The sequence below is a fragment of the Primulina huaijiensis genome, chromosome 1 (assembly GCF_012295235.1).
Source record: "Primulina huaijiensis isolate GDHJ02 chromosome 1, ASM1229523v2, whole genome shotgun sequence".
Lineage (NCBI taxonomy): Eukaryota > Viridiplantae > Streptophyta > Magnoliopsida > Lamiales > Gesneriaceae > Primulina > Primulina huaijiensis.
The window spans coordinates 1,719,401-1,731,755 of record NC_133306.1 but is presented as its reverse complement, the minus strand read 5'-3'; the positions used below and the strand labels follow the sequence as shown (position 1 = coordinate 1,731,755).

Here is a 12,355-nt window from a genome sequence, read left to right as displayed (position 1 = left end):
ATACCGTACCGAAGCAATATCCGGTGTCATATCAACAAAATTGCGAAAATATGACAGAGAGAAAAAAAAACAATTTATTGTAGTTAAATAAAGTTTTTAATAATTAAATATAATAAAATAGTTGAGATTTAACTTCATTTATTCGGTTAATTACATGTTATAAATACAAAATTAAACAGGAAATTAAAATTAATGCAATATGATTACAATTTGTAAACAAAAATAAATTTATTAAGATTTGAAACGGACGAAATTGACCTTAGCTCATGTATAAACTAAATTGCGGTATGCATGGTATGGAACAGCGACATGCATGCAGAAACACGTCTCGATTGGGTATAGAACATAAACCAAGACAGATTGTGTGTTACATAAAAACATTAAATGAGAAGTGGAAATTTGTAGTAATTAATGAAGAAGTAGTTCCACGTACAGTTGTCCTAAAAAGGACTTGCTAATATAATTGGGCGACCCAAAGAAACACTGAAATTAAATGAATGCACCATAAAGTTCGAGATTTGCCTTTTGGTCTCCTAAACTATACAATTGGGAAATCGAGTATGGATCACGTCGAGACGTGTCTGTGAGATTTTTTGTGTTAATTAGCTACGGTGATTTATGTGCAATCCAAGTATGTATATCTGCCATTATGTGTTAATAATCCAAGATCGGACTAAATTTTTGCCAAATCATAGGACGAGAAACATTCTAGATATAACATATCATTCAGATCATGAAACGATGTTTGATTTTGGTGAACATTTAATTTTTTTTTGATATTATAATTTAAATCATTATGTTCTAAAGAGTCATGAAAAATCCATCGTTATACATCACAACATTTGACTGTAAATTTCTTATATCCACACAAAATTTTGGAATTATAATAATTACGTGGCACTGCCATGGATTACGAAATGGTGCCCATAATTCTTTAATGCTTGGTCTAAGCATTGCATGTGACATTCAATTCAAAGCCCCCAAAATCTGGAATTAAAATATTAATAGTTGGTTGAGGTTTATGTTTTTTTTTATATATTTATATTTATTTGAAATTTATTTCAATTCCCAATCCAAATACTTTATTAATATAATATTTTAGTTGACGACTAATCTTCAAATTCATATATAACAACAATTACACTATTTAATAATTTATTAATAAACATATTTATAATAATTTGATACGAACAAGAGTTTTGATTAAAGCTAAATGTTGACTAAATACGTTAATTTATTTTATAATTACATAGGTTTTAAGATAATTGATGCACATGGATTTTAATAAAAAAAATGTCAATAGAATTAGACGTTAAATTTTAAATTATGTGTAGAGATATTAGTAACATTTGCGTGTGTTTACCCACTTATTAAAATTAAAAGAAATGTAAATATATGCAATAATTGAAAACTGCTGACGGCATGCATGACATAATATTAATTTGTGGGACTACTTTTCTCTGTTGCTTTTTAGATTTAATGCATTTCCTATTATTATTATTAATAATTATATATATATATATATATAAATTATTCAAGAAAAATCAGTAGCTGCATGACAATTGGGATTTGGACCATTAAAATCGACCATGCCTTCTACTAAAATAAAACATTAACTCATTTGTCTGTTACGCCCCCTACACAAATGCATGCAAACTTGCAAAGGCTATCCGATTTTTAATCAAAAATATCGTTATCTTATAATGACAAGTCACATTAATTGCAACGCAATAAACAAAAATCTTATATTCATTTAATGATTACGATAATTTATATTAATTAACAAGAAATTAGATATATACTATTGCGTTTGGATGCATGCCAAATTTGACATTAATGAATGATTTTTCATTTATTTTTCACAAAAATTCTTATAAAACGGTCTCATGAGTCAGTTTTGTGAGACATATATTCTATTTGGTTCAATTACGAAAAAATATTATTTTTATGTAAAAAAATATGAAATTTTAATGTGATTATAAGCAGAGTTGACTCGTCGGTTCGTGAGACCGTCTCACAAAAAAACTTACTCTTAGTTTTTACCCCGTAAATCATCAAAAAAATCTAAGTTTAATTTACAAGTTCGATAGTAAAATGATGGAATATATATAGACAAATGGTGATAAAAGAGGGTATTATATGCAATGGGGATTGGGATTTGGGATTCTCATAAGCGTCCATATATACCAATAACTATTTAGTAATCTTGGGATTTCACGCCATTGCTATTCACCATATAATGAATATTCCATATTTAAGGGTTGGCGTGGCTTATAATATAAAGATCGAGATTTTGATCACAAAATAACATGGGACATATATATATATATAAATAAATATAAATATAATTTAGCGTTTATTGAAAATTTCCCATTTATTAAATAATTTACAAATAATAATAAATAATTGTCCTTGTAACTTTCCGTCTGCTGCACAACAGCTAAAATAGTTCCAGGCTAAAACTCCAATCCCATAAGCTTTGTTAGCATAAAAAGTTGAAACACAAAGCAAATGTACAGCCTGTAATGCTGCATATGTCCAAACCTCACTTTTTACTCTTTTTCTATATCGCCCATTAAGTCTCCATTATCCGCTTCAACCACCAATTATGAATCGTAAAACCCCGTAAATGATTTTCAAAAGTTAATGGATCCATCCTCATTCGAGATCTTGCATGCTTAAAAAACCCCACCAAAATATCATCCTTTTGGATTTGCACCATTTGATTTTTCTGATTTGTCTGAGAGGTGGTGGGCTAGGCTAGTTTTTATTATTTTTACTCCAAATTACTTGTTATTTTTATAGCTTTGTTGCTGAAGTGGGGGAGTCTTGGACTATGTGTTGGAGAATTGACTTTGGATTGTGTTGTTGGGAAAATACGGTAATAAAGAGGGCTATCGTATAACGCTGGAGAGCACGACACCGCATACATCAAACCTATACATAAATCTTATTTATATAGGCCTCTGTACAGCCAGCAGCATTTCTATGCTGGCGCCGCTCGTGCGCCGCTAAATTTCCCAAAAAACCTCTCCCATTCACAGATCTCAATGCCACATTTGTTAAAGATCAAAACTTTGTCGATTATTTATTTTGAAGATTGTGTCTTTCTATACATTTGTTATTGAACCCAAAGGCCACTTTCCATTTGCTTCAAACCATTTCCAAAGTCAATATACAGAGAACTTGGAGTATTTAAAATTCAAAGCGGGTTCGTTTGCTAAGTTTGTATATGTATATAAGTCAATGTGTGATTGGAATTTCGAAGCCTTAATCAAAGGAAGGGTCGGTGGTGTTGACGGGATTTTCTATTTGAACTAGTTATTTTATGGCTTTGATTTAATTAATTATATGTTGATTAATATGGTTGTGTAGGGAGTGAAACTCGGCCCGTGAATGTGGGTATTGGTTTAGTTTGTGAAGGGTGGATATGTATAATGGTTTAATGTGGGATTGAAGGTTTCGAGAAATGCCGAGCCTTAACGAGGGAGAAGAAATTTTCTTCGACACCACAGATCACTTGATGTCGGAGGAATCTGCGGTTACGAAGGAGGAGATGTGTGATATGTTAATCTATGATATTTGGCTGCAGGAGCCACGGAGTGTCAAGGAAAGAAAGAAAAATTTCTTGCGCAGAATGGATTTTCTTGAGTTTTCGACTTTGGTTGAATCTGAATCGGACAGAGTTACTGAATCCACTGAAGTGGTTTCGAGTTCTTTTGAATCGTACAGTCCCAGTTTCGACGAAAGTTCACTGTTTGAGAGACTGGAATCAAACAGTGAAGCGAATTGTTCCGTGGATTACTCTGATCAAGATTGGTTGGATGATCTAAGTATTGACTTAGAACGTGGAATCAATCAAAATCGTGAATCTTGCGTACAAGAAAGCCTGATGCGGGATATGGAAAAGAAGAAGAAATTGGCCTGGTGGTGGCGAAATCTGAAGCAGAAGATCAAGAAAAACCGTGACTTTAAACTACCCGAGGATGCAAAATTATTCGTTAAGGAATCTAAGACGAATCCAATCCGGATACAACATAGCAAAAAGAAGTACTTAGAGTGCAGTGCTGTCTACTCTGATCAAGATTTTAAAGCTCATGGTGGCCCAATTTGGTCTATGAAATTTAGTCCCGATGGCCGATATTTGGCTAGCGGGGGCGAAGATGGGGTGGTTTGTGTATGGCGCGTTAACTCCGCAGACGCCTCTTGGGATGCTAATAAATGCAGTTCCGGAAGCCAAGACTTGGAAACCAAGCCAAAATCTAGAAGGAAAGGGCCTAAAAATCCTTCTATCATCATCCCTGAAAAGATTTTCCATATCGAAGAGGAGCCATTGCAGAAGTTTTATGGCCATGGCGGCGACGTTTTAGATCTTGCGTGGTCTTCATCTAATGTAATTCACTTAGTTGTTGTCCAAATTTTCAATTTTTTTTTGTTAATCTTCTTTATATATATCTGATCAATCAGTATTTTTACATGTTACAGCATCTACTATCGGCATCCGTGGACAAAACCGTTCGGTTATGGCAAATCGGGTCAGACAGGTGCCTAGGTGTTTTCAAACACAGCAATTATGGTAATAATCAGAAGAATGTATTGGTGATTAAATTTTTTTATTGCAGAAATATTTTGTTCTTATCGATGTTTTTTTCCTTGGTTGAATGTAGTAACATGTGTTCAATTCAATCCTAAGAATGAGAACTACTTCATCAGTGGTTCCATCGATGGTAAAGTCCGGATTTGGGGCATACCCTCGGGTAGAGTTGAGGATTGGGTCAATGCCCGTGATATAGTGACCGCAGTGTGCTACCATTCGAACGGAGAGGTGCGAAATCACTTTGATGTTATACTGTGAAGTTGAATAAATGATTATATATATTACATTGCGTGACAATTTCCCATTGCTTCTTGATTACAGGGTTTTATTGTTGGTTCGATTTCCGGTACATGTCGTTTCTTCGAAACATCATCAGGTACATATTTCCCTCGAATTTTCTTTTAGAATCGTGCTTTAAGTGAGTTTTTTTAGTAGAAATTATACTTAATTTTGCGATATCATTTGACAGGCGATGAGCTCCTGCTGTATGCGGAGATAAACGTTTGTGGCAAAAAGAAGTCGACTGGCAACAGAATCACGGGCGTTCAGGTATGACTTTAATGAAAGAAATTTAAGAACTTCATGCTTTCTTATATTCAGCTAAGTTTATGATGTCTTTTTTGTTCCCAGTTTATAGAAAATGACCCCCAAAGAGTGATGATCACGGCAGAGGACTCCAAGATTCGTATACTTGAAGGTCTCGAGGTTGTCCGAAAGTATGAAGGTACAGAATCAATCAATTTGAACTTCTTGAAACATTGCTTTGCAAGACTTGAAAAAATTCTTGATTTCTTGTTCTTAATCGAACTTTCTTGATCGTTGCAGGTTTGTCGAAGTCGAGTGCTCAAGCGTCGGCCTCGTTTACTTCGAATGGGAGGCACCTTATATCCGTAGGAGACGACTCCCGGATTTATATATGGAACTATGACGATTTATTAGTCCAAACATCGAAACCGGCTAAATCTATACGTTCTTGGGAGCACTTTTTATCCAAGGGTGTCTCCGTAGCAATACCCTGGTCGACTGTTTACACAGAACAAAATATTGGTAGTTTTATTTCTGGCACGACGACATGTGAACAATCAGGGGCATCGTGTGACTCAGAACGTTTCTCTCTAGCAAACTGGTTCTCCATGGATAGCTCTGCTAAGAGCTCGATGACTTGGCCCGAAGAAAAACTTCCTTCTTGGGATTTACAGGAAGATTATATTCGGTCTTGTAACGATCACGGTGAGCTTCATCTGCCTCAGCACAGCCATAGCTCGAGAATGGTATCCTCCACATGGGGTCTGGTTTTTGTGACTGCGAATTTGGATGGCACAATCAAGACATTCCATAACTTTGGATTACCGATTAAAACTTAGGAGGCGGCATTTACTTGATCATAACGTCGAAAGGTTCAAAAGATTCTACAACAAAATTAGCTCGGTATAACCGCGACATGATCAGCATATTCAAGCTTCATAAATATGTTCATTCAAGAGAAGATGCCTGCATTTTTGTCAAGTAATTATTGTATCGTAGAACAGGGTTAACTAGAAGAAGTGGATTATTGTTATTTCATATTTTTCTGTGTATAGTGATTCTCAAAATTTCAGAGGATCTCATTAGGAGATAGAAGGCGATTTTTGCCTGGTTTTAGTTCAGCCTGTTTGTTTATGAATCAGTAACTTTCCGTTGTGTACTGGATAAATGTTCGTGATAACAAAGTGATCTTTAAACCACGCTAGTCACATTTACTTTAGCTAACCCCTAACAAAAAAAAAATTAAATCAAACCTCCCTATACTTTTTAATCAAATTTGATATGTTTACGACAACAATTACTTTTATTCAAATCGGGCCGGGTTGGTGAATTAAAAACGGGCAGGGCCGAGAAAGCTAATTTTTTTAGAAGCCTGATTCAAACTGATTGGGCTAAGTTCGACTTCTTGTCCAATCCCATCCTTGAAAAATTGAGCAACATATTTTCCATTTATTGAACATTGGGGGAATTAACTTAAGTTGATTTGGTTGTTTTAACTTTTTTAAACCCTAATAAGTTTTTTGACTCCAACATAAGAATATATTGCGGTCAATTTCATTCTAGCAAATTACATTCCAACGAAACATCGATCAATTATCAAGGATCTCTCGATCTAGTGACAAAAGTGAAACACTCAAGATTCAAGAGCTTTCATATAAAAACAAAAAAAAACAAAAACTTGTATGAGACGATCTCACGGATTAATTTCATGGGTCGGATCTCTTATTTTAGTCGTCCATGAAAAAGTATTACTTTTTATGTTAAGAGTATTATTTTTATTGTGAATATCGGTAGGATTGACCAGCATCACAGATAAAGATTCGTGAGACCGTCTCACAAGACACCTACTCATAAAAACTCGATCAATTCAAGACGAGAAGGTTGATTACTACATTGAAATATTTATGCATTTATCATAAATAAAAAAGGAAATGGTCACTATGGCCGCCTACATGAACGACACGGCATTTAATTTGGAGGACATTTAAAAGTAACTATACGTTTCAAGGTTGAATTTCTAACATTAATCAAACATGTTCCAAAATTAGTGTCAAAACAGTCAGCAGTATACATAAATGTTTTCTCGCCATTTTCAAATCCCATTTGTCAACTTCTCTCTCTAGAAAAATATGTTACAAATTATTAAGAATATAAAACAAAAATGTGAGTTGGAATAGTCAAAAAAATCCAGCACATCTAAAAGTCAAAGAATGGATTGAAGGGATCACACCAAGATTGTGAGGGTGACACCATTGGAGTTGAAAACAAAGTCGATGGACTAGGAATGAACATATTATTGTAACCCGTCAGGATTGAGTCTCCAGCCGTCGAGAAGAATCCCGGCGATATTGGTGGTAGAGTCGTCGGTGCGGGCGATAATATTCCGGGAACTCGATCCATTTCCACGTCTGTGCTTTCGAGAATGATATCCATTATATCATCATTAACACTAGTACTGATGCTTTTATGGGCGATTTCTCTGTCTTTTGAGCAAGGGCTAGTTTTCTCTATGGAAGCGAGGTGGGCTGCCGGGGATAGGTCCCCAGCTCCTCCGCTGGATGTGGTGGCGGCAGAAGTATTTCCGGTTAAGCGTTGGACAAGGTTCATGAAGTCGCTGACGGTGGTGTGTATGACTTTTGGAGACACCGCGTAGATTATGAGCGGCTGCCTTTCTTCGACAGGCGGAGCTTCTTGAGGCGGCTGTTGGTGTGCTGGAGGAGGAACCGGTGGTTTTCTGATCTTGAAGGAGTCCTTGTTGACTTTGAGTGTGGCGGGACGAGGGCCCTGCAATTCTTTTCTGGGAGACGGCCTACTAGCTCCTCTCCCCCAGCCGCCGCCGTCTTCGGAGAAGAAATCTGAAGGTTCCATGAATAAGAGCTTCGCTCTGCGCAAAATTACCAAAGCCGGATTGGATTTTATAGACAGAGAAAGAGAGAAGATGTGAAGGATTTTGCTTATTTGCTCTCCTCGGACAGCTTGATATTCCGCGAAGTTGCCCCTGCCCAGCCCACTGCCTATAAAATATAAATATAAATTCTTTGAAAAAGTTCGTATTATTACAACCGCAGCAGCAACTTCCTAAGCTATTTAAAAGTATTCTTCTTTCAAAAAAAATCACAAAATATTTCACTAAAACTTAAATATAATAAATAAAACACATTGTTTTTATACGCCTTTGATTGTTTTATACTGTAATTTAGAAAAATATATAATAATAATAAATTGAAGTATATGTCGAGAACAAATATTTATCGAAGCATATGTAACGGGTAGCAACCGTAACAACCCAACATTTATTAAGGTTGACCGTAAATAAATCAAGTTCAAAAAAATAAAAAAAAATACTGATCTTTCTTGAACTTGTTGTCTTGATCTTCCCAATCATCAGATATTAAAAATGAAAACTTCTAATCTGTTATAGGTTAAATTAAATATTGTTTTAAGATATGATGACGACATTTGAAGATAATAGACCAACCTTGATAAATTAAAATATTGTCTTAATAATGAAACCTGATTAAGATATTTTCTCGCGTAGATCAATCCAAATTCTAAACTCTAATGATAAAAGATTCAGGTTGGTTGGCTTCTTGTCCTACTTCCTATATTCAACATGTACGCTGATTCTTTTGTTATTTATTAATTACTTGGAAAATCATATTTTAAAGTAAAAAAATGATTTAATATAAATAAATTGTTTTTTTTTTAAATTTTCTATCTATGTTTTCATTAAACCCAAATATGCATGTTCTTTCTTCCTAATCTTTAGATAGATATCTACTTTTCATTTCCCATTTTTCTCTATCAAATTTATCCATTTTTTAGTTTAAATAAAATGATATATAATACATATCCCAAAAGACGTGAAATAAAACAAAACAATATATACATATTTTCGTATAATAAATTGGAGTAAGTCTGTTGTGAGACGGTCTCACGAATCTTTATCTGTGAGACGGGTCAACCCTATCGATATTCACATTGAAAAGTAATACTTTTAGCATAAAAAGTAATACTTTATCATGGATGACCCAAATAAGACATCTGTCTCACAAAATGCGACCCGTGAGACCGTCTCACACAAGTTTTTGCTAATAAATTGTCGGTAGCATATTGCGGGGGCTAAGTCTCTATTACATTCTGTATATATTTTAATAGAACACGTTTAATTTATCATTGTATTAAAACATAGGAGCATAGGACCGTCCTGAAAACGACGACAATTGATCAATTCGTCTCACGAATATATATCCATAAGAATATTATTTGAACTCCGTATTCATTTTTATGTTTGCGATCCTTTTTAAATTCCGCATATTTTGGACATAATTTTTGCAAACCAAATTTTTAATAAATCTAAATCAAACTTAAAAAAATATTTCTAATTTGTCCATGCCCAGCTAAAATTGGACTGAATCATGGATCGCCAAAAGCCCAAACTAATTACAGTGTAAAGCCCAAAGTGGGATTGCCCAAAATAATTAGCTTCGTTCCACTGGTTTTTTGATTTCCTTTTCGCTGCTCTGTGAGCAAGCGAAAATGACGAAATTCAGGAAGCTCAATCGACCCACTGGTCACAGACTGTCAATGCTTAGGTAATGATTTAATGTTTTTTGTGAGGAAATTTCATTTTCTTTCTACCGATTTTTCAAAGGAAGCTGTTTTAGATTATCTTGTAAGCACACAGGACAATGGTGTCGCAGTTAGTGAAGCACGAGCGCATAGAAACCACTGTTGCCAAGGTGATTGATCTACAGTTCATATGATTTTTTGTACTTTTGAAGTTTAAGGTTTTATTGGGGTTTTAGTGTTGGGATGGAATGATCTGATCGTTTTACTCGGATTTGTAGTTGTTTACGCATGAAGTTTGGTCTTTGATTTTTGTTTTTGGAAAACTCTGGAGATTATTACTCTAGACTAGACCGAAATGAATTGTTTAAATAAAAAGCATTTTCCCTGCGAGAGTGAGCTACGTTCATTCTATTGCAGTCGCTGGGTTTTTAAAGTCTTGATCTTTAGGTTTGATGAAGGTTGGGTGTTTATGTCAATGTTGTGTTTGTTGAACAGTCTGCCGGTAAACTTTTCGGGGTTAAAGTTAATTTATAGGTTTATTTTGGGTTTAACATTTTTCTGTGCTGAATCATTCTCTCTTTTTCTATGGTTTATTTCTTTGATTACAGGCAAAAGAAGTCCGGAGGCTTGCAGATAACATGGTACAACTTGGAAAGGAGGTATGAATTTTGTAACTAATGTAAGCATATTTATGAAATGTATTATTCTACTCTTTAATGATGAAGTTTTCCTTTTGAATTTCTAATCTTTCAGGAAGAATGCTTTTGCTTCCTCAGAAAGTGAAAATCACCTTCTAAATATTATTGGAGTTTAATTTACCCTTTTGAATTAGTGGCATAAAACTATGAAATACTCAGATTCATGTATTTCTGTGTCTTAAAACATTGTTCCGAAAAGATTACTGATCGTCTTTGACATTTATGGTGCACCTCGCAAGAAGCATTAAAAAGATTAAAATGAAATGTTTATCTCCTTGTACAGTTCTACTTCTTTGTTGGATTAAATGAAGAAGATTCTCTCTTAAATTAATGGATTTCATAATGTGATGCTTACATCTCTGTGAGCTGTTTGGTTTCTTGATTTTTGATTTGCATGTCCCAATTATATCAGGGTACTCTCTGTGCTGCTAGGCGTGCTGCTGCCTTTGTGCGAGGGGATGATGTGATTCACAAGTTATTTACAGAGTTGGCTTATCGATACAAGTGAATGTCAAACCTGTAAATTTTTCATTGCTTTTAATCTGTGAATGTGATAATGAACTGAAAATTTCTCTACCACAGAGACAGAGCTGGGGGATACACCAGACTGCTGCGAACTCGAATTCGAGTTGGTGATGCTGCACCGGTGGCCTATATTGAGTATGTTCTTTATGTTATATCTCTCAATCTTCATTGATTTCCTTGGTCATATATAATATATTTGACAATGTCGTTTGGAAGCAGTGGTGTTTTTTTCATGCATCAAAAAATATTTTTGTTGAGATTTGATAAATAAATAACTAGTGTGTGTGTCTGGAAGCTAAAAATGTCTGTTTATAAGTATTTTATATCAATTTAGTGGATTAAGAAGGGACTAAATTTTGGTGAAAATGCATTTAAAACACTTGTTTCCGAGCCGGGTCAATGCATATTCTCGCTCTGTTTGGTAACACAATTTTCTCATTTGGAAGGTTTATAGATAGAGAAAATGAACTGCGACAATCCAAGCCACCAAACCCACAGCCGCTGGAGAGAGCTCCCCTGGATCCATGGACAAGATCTCGGCTCACCCGGCAGTTTGCACTGCCCAAAGACGAGAAGGCTTCCGAGTCTGAGAATTGAGTGTTATTTTTAAATGTAATGGCACATTTTGGTGGTTATGATAAAACTAGGTTTCGATTTAACCAGACCACATCTTTATTTGCCAGTTGCAAGAAGCAACTATTGTTATTTCTCATGCATTTTGGCAATGTAAAGTCAATTTGAGTTGCCGTGGTAGCTAAACTAACTTGAGCAAACTTTGTAGACTTATGAGTTGGAATGCCCACCAATAACTATTTTCCTAANATCATAAATGTATTTTAGTATACGACTTCATTTCCTTTTATGGTATTATCTGAAACGAAAGGCTGCCGGGTTTAACCTTATTTTGCAAGATTGTCGGGCATACATTTATTGCAAAGGAAAGCAAACACTTTTCACTTGCATAATTTTTTTTAAGTTGCCCACGTTTGCTTGTGTGTGTGTATAACGTCCGCATATTATTGCATAATTATCTTCGTACTAACTTTTAAAGGAAACATTGTTTGACACTGGAGGTGAACCCTAAACATTCGATTTATATAATGATATAAAATTGTCCGACAACTAATGATTTATCTGACGTCGAGTCAAGTATTTAGGTTCGAAATTTAATCATAAATATTATGATACAAAACCCACATGTTTTCGGATAAAGACTAAACTAAGTAACATATTCTACAATGCACCAGAAAAATCGGAAGAAAAAACTCAGACATATTAAACTTCATATACAAGAACACACGGATTCATTTGATACTATAACATTTTCAAGATTGACCCTTTTCCTTTTCGTCTTTCTTTCTTTCTTTTATTATTATTATTATTATTATTATTTTTGCTTAAATTAAAAAATCAATCTTTGTCGTCACTGTTAAGATTG

The 12,355-nt window shown here is 34.6% G+C and overlaps 3 protein-coding genes across 4 annotated transcripts; 2 read left to right on the top strand and 1 right to left on the bottom strand.

Annotated features, from left to right (window-relative positions):
* The first annotated feature begins 2,800 nt into the window (after nucleotides 1–2,800).
* Nucleotides 2,801–6,321, top strand: LOC140975451 (uncharacterized). The gene is made up of 7 exons (XM_073439173.1): nucleotides 2,801–4,393; nucleotides 4,486–4,576; nucleotides 4,668–4,825; nucleotides 4,919–4,968; nucleotides 5,065–5,146; nucleotides 5,228–5,321; nucleotides 5,423–6,321. The coding sequence occupies exons 1-7, from the start codon at nucleotides 3,470–3,472 to the stop codon at nucleotides 5,959–5,961; spliced, it is 1,938 nt and encodes a 645-aa protein (XP_073295274.1). The 5' UTR covers nucleotides 2,801–3,469; the 3' UTR covers nucleotides 5,962–6,321.
* Nucleotides 6,322–7,273: 952 nt separating this feature from the next.
* On the bottom strand, nucleotides 7,274–8,130 carry LOC140979902 (protein MKS1-like). Its single transcript, XM_073445582.1, has one exon. The coding sequence runs from the start codon at nucleotides 7,988–7,990 to the stop codon at nucleotides 7,319–7,321; it is 672 nt and encodes a 223-aa protein (XP_073301683.1). The 5' UTR covers nucleotides 7,991–8,130; the 3' UTR covers nucleotides 7,274–7,318.
* A 1,474-nt stretch (nucleotides 8,131–9,604) lies between these two features.
* Nucleotides 9,605–11,717, top strand: LOC140979778 (uncharacterized). Of its 2 annotated transcripts, none has more exons than XM_073445380.1 (6): nucleotides 9,605–9,717; nucleotides 9,810–9,864; nucleotides 10,303–10,353; nucleotides 10,805–10,896; nucleotides 10,975–11,052; nucleotides 11,364–11,716. In XM_073445380.1, the coding sequence occupies exons 1-6, from the start codon at nucleotides 9,662–9,664 to the stop codon at nucleotides 11,512–11,514; spliced, it is 483 nt and encodes a 160-aa protein (XP_073301481.1). In that variant the 5' UTR covers nucleotides 9,605–9,661; the 3' UTR covers nucleotides 11,515–11,716. The 2 variants fall into 2 exon arrangements, with proteins under 2 accessions (XP_073301481.1, XP_073301562.1); XM_073445461.1 differs by having other exon boundaries at nucleotides 9,640–9,717; nucleotides 9,803–9,864; nucleotides 11,364–11,717.
* Nucleotides 11,718–12,355: the final 638 nt, after the last annotated feature.

Excerpts from the sequence above, each read along its gene's own strand:
- LOC140979902 (XM_073445582.1), bottom strand. The coding sequence starts at position 7,990 with ATGGAACCTTCAGATTTCTTCTCCGAAGACGGCGGCGGCTGGGGGAGA.
- LOC140975451 (XM_073439173.1), top strand. The coding sequence starts at position 3,470 with ATGCCGAGCCTTAACGAGGGAGAAGAAATTTTCTTCGACACCACAGAT. Across the intron at positions 4,394-4,485 it reads TTGCGTGGTCTTCATCTAAT|CATCTACTATCGGCATCCGT; the intron begins GTAATTCACTTA and ends TACATGTTACAG. Across the intron at positions 5,322-5,422 it reads GGTTGTCCGAAAGTATGAAG|GTTTGTCGAAGTCGAGTGCT; the intron begins GTACAGAATCAA and ends TGATCGTTGCAG.
- LOC140979778 (XM_073445380.1), top strand. The coding sequence starts at position 9,662 with ATGACGAAATTCAGGAAGCTCAATCGACCCACTGGTCACAGACTGTCA. Across the intron at positions 10,354-10,804 it reads TGGTACAACTTGGAAAGGAG|GGTACTCTCTGTGCTGCTAG; the intron begins GTATGAATTTTG and ends CAATTATATCAG. Across the intron at positions 10,897-10,974 it reads GAGTTGGCTTATCGATACAA|AGACAGAGCTGGGGGATACA; the intron begins GTGAATGTCAAA and ends TCTCTACCACAG.